Source organism: Canis lupus, chromosome 14 (assembly GCF_003254725.2).
Source record: "Canis lupus dingo isolate Sandy chromosome 14, ASM325472v2, whole genome shotgun sequence".
Taxonomy (NCBI): domain Eukaryota; kingdom Metazoa; phylum Chordata; class Mammalia; order Carnivora; family Canidae; genus Canis; species Canis lupus.
In genome coordinates, this window is record NC_064256.1 from 13,786,471 (window position 1) to 13,794,757 (window position 8,287).

The 8,287-nt window shown below is 37.2% G+C and overlaps 1 protein-coding gene across 2 annotated transcripts in view; it reads left to right on the forward strand.

Moving 5' to 3' along the window:
- Positions 1–1,900, forward strand: part of DBF4 (DBF4 zinc finger) — a 36,109-nt gene extending 34,209 nt beyond the window's left edge. For both annotated transcript variants that reach the window (XM_025471476.3, XM_025471477.3), the window contains exon 12: positions 694–1,900. In XM_025471476.3, the coding sequence (XP_025327261.1) occupies positions 694–1,687 (994 nt within the window). In that variant the 3' untranslated portion in view covers positions 1,688–1,900. The remainder of the gene's footprint in view (positions 1–693) is intronic.
- The last annotated feature ends 6,387 nt before the right edge of the window (positions 1,901–8,287 follow it).

Sequence of the window (8,287 nt, forward strand, 5' to 3'; positions counted from 1 at the left end):
ATACGTATAACATAAAAACATCGGTAGTGAGCTGGTAATATGTAATTTAGGATTGTGTAATACAAACTACCATATCAAGAATATTAAGAGACTCCATGAAGAAGAGATTTTCAGGTCAAATACACATGTGAAATTTCAGGATTACTATTTTTGTCATTTATAGAGTATCTTGGTGTCTTTACACCAAGTTCCTGGCTTGATTTGTTCTTATATATTTAGTACTTAAATATAAATAAGTGAGTATATGTTTCTGCCCTATCTCCCAATAAATACTCATATTTTACATTGTTAAGTAAAAAGACAATATTGATATAAATGAAAGCATAGAAGTTAGGATATTTTTCAGGATGAAAATAAAATTGAGAGCAGAACCAAATCCCTTTACTGTCCTCTTTCTTTAAATTACATGGTGGAAGTAGTTTTAAACAACACATTTAAGATACTGGTTACCTCTGAGAGGAAGGGGAAGAAAATGGATGAGAATAGGGGGTACACTAGAGTTTTCAGCTGTGTCTATAAAACTTTAGTACTTGAAAAACATCTGAAGCAAATTCAGCTAACTACTAAGATTTCTTTATTTTTAGCATATTTTCTAAGTTAAGTAGGTTTCATAAATAGTTTTAAAAGATTTTTAATTTGACTTTTAAAATCTCAGGAATTTCTTATAGCAGTTTTTTCTTTTTGTTTTTAAAGAATAAAATACAGCATTGGATCCCTTTCACCTATTACAGCAAGTGTCCTGAGAAAGTCTGAACCAAAAGAAAAGCTAGAATCACAACATATTTCTCAGAAAGACTTCAAGGAAAATAACGTGCAGGTAATTGAGCAGCGTTTCCTGTATAAAGAAATCCAGGAACCTGAACAGAAGTTTGTGTTTATTTCAGAATGTGTCCCCTCCCCTTCAAGTGAATTGAGAAGACTGGATGAGAAAGTAACTAGTAAATGTTCTACGTTAAATCCAGCTGAAGATGACATAGGACAAAATTTTACACATCTGCCTCTGCATAAAAATAAACAGGAATGCATTCTTGACGTTTCTAAACATAAATTAATGACAAATGAAAAGGACTTAAAAGAACTAAGGGTAGATCATTGTCCACGTAGGCTGCAGACCTCTGTAAAAGTTTCTAATGTCAGTAGTATGGATAATACTGCATCTCAACCAAAACAAAAGTCAGATACTGTGCTTTTTTCAGCAAAGGATCTGAAGGAAAAGGACCTTCATTCAATATTTGGTCATGATTCTGGTCGGTTAGCAGTAAACAGTTTACAGGAGCACCTAACAATTCGGGCAAAGACTCCATCCCGAAGTCCCCCTGAGGAGCCCAATGAATGCAACTTCAGCAATATGGATGGTTTACAAACTTCTGGTATGATCCATCGGAAAGTGAAAATATTATTAGGAAGAAATAAAAAAGAAAATCTGGAACCAAATGTGGAATTAGATAAGAAAAGAACTGAATTTGTTATTACACAAGAAAGAAACAGAATTTGTAGTTCACCAGTACAATCTCTACTAGACTTGTTTCAGACTAGTGAAGAGAAGTCAGAATTTTTGGGTTTCACAAGCTATACCGAAAACAGTGGTATATGTGATGTTTTTGATATTTGGGAAGAAGACAATTCAAATAATTTGTTGTCAATGTTTTTCTCTTCCCCTTCAACTTCTACATTTACTGGCTTTTAGACTAAAAAGTAAATACCTTCAGAAAGTGATGAAGATCATATTCTTGAAATTTTTATAAATATGTGTAAAAATACTTAGTTTTTTTTTCTTTTTTGTCAACTTTGTTTACAGAACCAAGTGTAAATGTTAACAATAAAGATGATGTTTGCATTTTTCTACAGAATTGAATACCTATTATAAAAAAATCGTAGAATAAACTTGTGGTTCGTTTTACATACTATGTTTTAAGAATTATGAATAGTAATTGTTAAATGTTACTGAAAACTAATTTCAAGTGAAATTTTGGGAATATACCAATATTTAGTATTATAAATTTGGATATAATCTAATTCTTTCTAAAGTATTAAAGTAGATTCTCATAATAACATGGGAATATTGCTTTTAAAAATCTAATTTTCATACAAAAGGAAAAAATTAATTTTTCTGTTTGGGTTCTGGAAATCTTTAGTATTTGATATTTGACCTAGTTGGACCATGCTGGTGTGTTGGCACTGAGAGAGTTAGGTTATTTGCAGGGGTAAATAGAAGCCATAAAGGAAAAACTTAGCCAGATTACTAAATGGAACAAAACAATTTTTCCACTATTCTTAATTATTTACCTTTAGAAATAAATTCTTCCAAAAATGACTCATCCCTTAATTTGGGTCAGGAAATGAAAGAGGGAGGATAGCATTTAACTCTAAATGAAAGTATTGAAACATATATGAAGATTGCTTCTGATCAGGCACTTGGCAAGTCAGTAACTTAGAGAATTTTCAAATATAAGAGAAATTTCAACTTACCTTTAGATAGTAGAGGCATTTGCCTTTGAGTGTGTTCTTACAGGGGTGAGACATTTACAGCTGACATTTTTCAGAATCAAAGTTGGTACCATTGAATATTACATAAATATAGTATTAAAAATTAACTGATTACCCGTCATAATTTTTTGAAATCCTGTATGGCTCCCAGCGTATTAGTTCATATGTTTTGTTGTATGTATTTTGACTGTTTGGAAGTCTCAGTGAGAAATACTAGCTTTTCAACAATTTTACTGGTAATACTAGTACATTAAGTAGGGTCACTGAAATGTTTGTTTGTTTGTTTGTTTTTCTTTTTAAAGATTTATTTATTTATCCATGAGAGAGACACAGAGGCAGAGACATAGGCCAGAGGAGAAGCAGGCTCCCTGTGGGGACCCTGATGCAGGACTTGATCCCGAAATCCTGAGATGACACCCTGAGCTGAAGGCTGATGCTCAACCGCTGAGCCACCCAGGTGTCCCTGAAATGTTCTTTACAGTGCATTTATGCAAACCTCGTTTCCATTGTATAATTACTATACCATTTTCTATCACAAATCCATGTGTGTATATGTAAATCTATGTCACATTTTACAGACAGCTTCTAAAAACCTAGATGCAACTGGGGGAAATTATTTGTAGAAGGTATTTTCCCCCTTATTTTTCCTGATAATTGAGAGGTATTTAAACTTGCACTATGATCCTTGCTCCAAATAGTTTCTTTGGTTTGCAGTTGGCACTGTTTGCCTTAGTTGTATTTAATGTGGTGTAAAAGATTTAAACTCAAGACCTTCCCACCCAGTAGTTAAGAGTTGTTAAACTTTATTTTCACACTATTTTTAAGAACTATTTTAAACACTGGACTTGAAAACACCTTCACCCAAGATCTTCATAATAAATATTTTACATTTTAAAAAATGCTTAAATTTCAGTTGGTGGTAGCAGGATCACTATGTAGAATTTGTATGGATTGTGTTATGCACATGGGTGTCCAACCAAGCAGGAGATGGTAGGTAGTAATTCAGCCTCCAGTGCTCAGTAAGTACTGTGCCCTGGCAAATGAAGTTGCATCCACGTAGAGGCATAAATACTTTTTAATTTTTTCCAAGGCACAGGGGCACCTGGTCAAGGTGCCTTTCGGGTTGTGTTTACCTAAGCACTTAGTTTGGTTCCCAGATTTGTTCACAAAAGGACACAATCTTTAATGTAGCAAGGCATCTTCAGAAGTCAAGCTTCAAAGATCCTCAGCAGAGTAAAAAGAAAACTTGGTTTGCTTGATAGAAAGTGACAAGCTCTGCCAAAAGCGTCTAGACAAACAAATCCCAGCAAGCGCATGATAGGTTTTCTTTGATAACAAGAGCATTGAAGTGGAAAGGTGTTAAGAAAAAAAAGGCACCCTAATTAACTCAGCTGTGGGCAACTGACAGTGTAGCAAAGTTGGTGGCTTTTTTTCCAGGAGTAGCTACAAAGTGGCAGTGAAGACAATGTGGCTTTGTGTTTCAAAATGAATGTTTATTTTTCTAAGGTAGTAAGTTGTAGCAGAGGTATATTATACATGTCAGTAGAGTATTTTAAATGATGTGGCTCAGTGGTTTAGCGCCGCCTTCAGCCTGGGGCATGACCCTGGAGACCTGGGATCAAGTCCCACATCGGGCTCCCTACCTGGCGCCTGCTTCGTCTGCCTGTGTCTCTGCCTCTCCTCTGTGTCTCTCATGAATAAATAAAATCTTTTTTAAAAAATATTTTAAATGGTTTTTGAAGCCAATACCTTTTTTGAATAATGTAGATTAGTATATTAAAATAATTTATGGAACCATATGTAGATGTTATTAATCCTAATGTTAAACTTTGCAGAGAATTTTGATGAGTGTCAGGACAAAATCTATCTAGTTTTATTTTTTTATTTTATTTTTTTAAAACTTTTATTTATTTATGATAGTCACACACAGAGAGAGAGAGAGGCAGAGACACAGGCAGAGGGAGAAGCAGGCTCCATGCACCGGAAGCCCGACGTGGGATTCGATCCTGGATCCCCAGGATCGCGCCCTGGGCCAAAGGCAGGCGCTAAACCGCTGCGCCACCCAGGGATCCCACTATCTAGTTTTAAAAGGAATAGGAAAGATGATGTTATATATAACACTTTAAAACCACTGAGCTTGAATCCTTATTTCTGGAAATATGAGATTATATGCTATCAGATAAAAATTAAAGTTTTTAAAAAACACTTTGGTGCTAGGATGGATGTGTAGTTAATACTATTCTATCCAAAGAATATAATAAATGTATTTAAATATAAGTTTCTATAAATCCAGTTTGGTGAATGTGAGACAAAAGAAAATTTTGTTTCACTTCAGTTAGGAATCATTCCAATGCCATGTTTCACTAGTAGAATGTAAAGTAAGGATGATATTTCCCCTCCCAAAAGAGATGGAAAGATTTTTTTTAACTTTTTTTTTTTTTTTTTTTTTTTTTATGATAGTTGCACAGAGAGAGAGAGAGGCAGAGGCAGAGACACAGGCAGAGGGAGAAGCAGGCTTCATGCACCGGGAGCCCGACGTGGGATTCGATCCTGGGTCTCCAGGATCGCGCCCTGGGCCAAAGGCAGGCGCTAAACCGCTGCACCACCCAGGGATCCCCTTTTTTTAACTTTTTATAGTAGGCTTCATGCTTAGCATGGAACCTAATGTGGGGCTTGAACTCACAACCCTGAGATCAAGACCTGAGCCAAGATCAAGAGACAGATGCTTAACTGACCTAGCCACCCAGGCACCCTGGAGATGGAAATATTTTTAAGAGTAATGTAAACTAAACCCTCACTGGTCTAGTGAGATCTTAAATCATGGAATTGCCAGGTTAAAAAGGTCTGAAAGAATGCTGGTTACATAATAGGTTGCTCAAGAGATATTGAGGCCAAATTACCTTAGATATCAGCCACTTAATAGACTTGCTGGTGTTGAAGTCTTTGCTATGACCAATAATGTATGAGCCAAATGCTGTGATTACATTATTTGTCATGGAGAGTGGGGCAGGGATTGAGAAGGAATGGCATAGTATAAAAACTAGATCAAATGAAAGAGCAGTCTAGCCTTTTAGCTGCATTAGTTGGAGTGTTAAATGCTGTTACACAAAAAGTAATACAGCGTTTATGTTTCCACAAATTCCAACCAAAAAGCCTTTTGCATAAAGAGGCAGTATTATGCCCACCTACATGACTATACAGACTAGTAATTTTGCACATGTCAGGTTGAAAAGCAAAACTTAGACTCTGGCAAACAAGGGCCATTAATGAGCATTAATTTTGTAAGCAATATTAGAAGGAAGTAGCCTCCTTAAAATACCATGCAAAAAAATAGGAAAAATCTAGGAAGAGCACTGGGCAATTAACAATGCAAAAAGAATCTGATAAAATGTGTTACTTGAGCAAGAAAAACGTACTCCAGTTTTGAACACTGGGAGAATAGTGTGGGCCCAAAACAATAAGCTTTGAATAGTAAGAACCAGATTAAGACAAACAGCCGTGTCTATTAAAAGATGCCACAATTCCTTTGTGAAGAAAGAAAGTGGAAATTATCAAAGTCCCTCAAAGTTTATTTCATTTGGTTGTGCTTAAGTGTATAGTAAATTGCAATTTAGTTTATGTTAACTGTGCCTAGTATGATCAACTTGCCATCTATTGTGCTTGACTGGTCTCGACAGATTGTGCCATGTCAGTGTAGGTGTTTTCTGGCAGGTTGAGTATTTGGCAACAGCAGAAACTTCAGCTTCGGTAAATAGGAACTCATGCTAACAAGCTTGTCCGGTACTTTTTTTCCTGCCACCATAATCCTTTTGCTCATGTACCCATTGTGCCAGCATTGGGGTGGCATTAACATGTGATATGAAGATGCTTACACTTCATGCCCACCCCCATATACCATCTGCCATTACCCCTTGTACTAAGTCTTCAGATCTTTTTCTTTCCACATCCCTTAACAGCCAGCCATGTCATTTCTCACTGCTCAGCAGTCCATATATGTTCTAAACTTGGGCCAGTTCTCTTCCCATACAAAGGCAATGATCAGAGGTATACCACTCGAAGCTCTGCCTATGAGGAAGATTCTCTTGTGACTGACTGGCTTTCAGTGCCACCACTGAGTGGAGCTGTATGGCAGCTACCATATATGTTCAGTCTACACCCAGAGAAGCAACTAATCCCCTGACTTAAGTTTGGTGTTTTCCTCCTAGTTCATCTGATCAAGGGGATGCAACCTGAGGGAGAGGAACTGAGGCAATAGTAATGGATGACATGGGGCCCTGGGCTCCCTGCTTATTTCTTGAGCTCTTTGGTCTTGCTCTAGCTCCATCCTGGATATGCCGATTCCAGCTTACGATGGGTTATTGGTGCACCTGCCCCATCTGATGAGAGGTCTGATAGAACTTCAGCTTATGACTGGCAATTGTGACCACATGACGGTTTTTGCCCCACAGACCGGCTCTTCGTCTCCCATGTGTCATTTCATACAACAAACTATTTTTGTTTTTCCAAAAGTACCTAGTTCTCCACTGAAGATGGCATAGCCTTACTCTAAGCCTCCAGAGAAAGTTGTCAGTTCCCTATTGGGGTTTTCCATAAAGTCCAGTTTTCCTACCACTGATACCTCTCAAGTCTTTGAACCTGCCAGGTTATGTGACTGCAGAGTTATTTTTTGCTCACAGCTGGCAGCCTTTCATACCTTGGGTGGAAGCAGTACTCCCATTTGGAATATACTCCCTCCAGAATCTGAAGAGGCTTACCAGCATTATATTTCCTTCATTATTTGGGAAGTTCAGGATGCAATAATTTGTTTTACCTTGAATGGGATGTCCTGTCATACCCTTGACCACTGGAACTCTAAAAATGTTATTGATGTGACAAGTCCCTGAATCTTCTTAGGGTACATCTCTCACCTGCTAGAGGACATGTGCCTAACCAAAATTTCCAACTTCTTATTCATATGGTCTGATAAACATTATAGCATCAATATAATGGATTAACATGATGTTCTCAATGGCAACCTCTTCAAATTATAACAAAGGGCAAGTAAAATGTGTACTGTAATCTTTTCCATGTGCATGCAGTCTGTTCCTGATTTTTTAATTTTTTTTTTCCTGACTGGGATGGAAAACTATGCATCCACCCAAACAATAGCTGTATATCATGTACTTGAGGTGTTCATTTGCAAAGAAAACGATATCACATCTGGCACTGCATCTGCAGTGCAGGCTACACTTAGTGCAGTTTGTGGCAGTCTAGTGTTTATAATGCAGATGAAGAGGATGGAAATCAACCGTCTTTAGATGTATAACAGAGGATTAATTTCCTCCATCACCATTCCCCCAGATTAAGATTTTATTTTTGATGTATTACTTGGGCTTGGCTAAGAAAGGCAGTTTCAGATACTCACTTGGTCTTTTCTTTTTTCTTTCTTCTTTTCAATTTCTATTTCTGTGTCAATTTTTTCTTTTCTTTTCTTTTGGTCTTGTCCACTATGATTCTTACCCTTTAGGTCAGAGATACAAGGTGGATGATTTACTATTTTCTAATGAAACATTCAGAGGCTAAGCAAATGACATTGCTGACCCATTCTTAGCCAAAGCTTGGCCAGGACTCCATTTAACCTGGCTCCCATATGCCCCACCATAATAGGTGCTTGGAGTCCCAGGTATCACTGGCAGTTCAGAACCTGCATCCAACAGTTATTTGGGTATTCTTACCCCTTTCCCCTGTGCAGTTACCCAGGTAAATGGAGGTAAGTCCCTTTAGGGAAGAGCTAAGGGAATCGTTACCATGTGTATGTGTA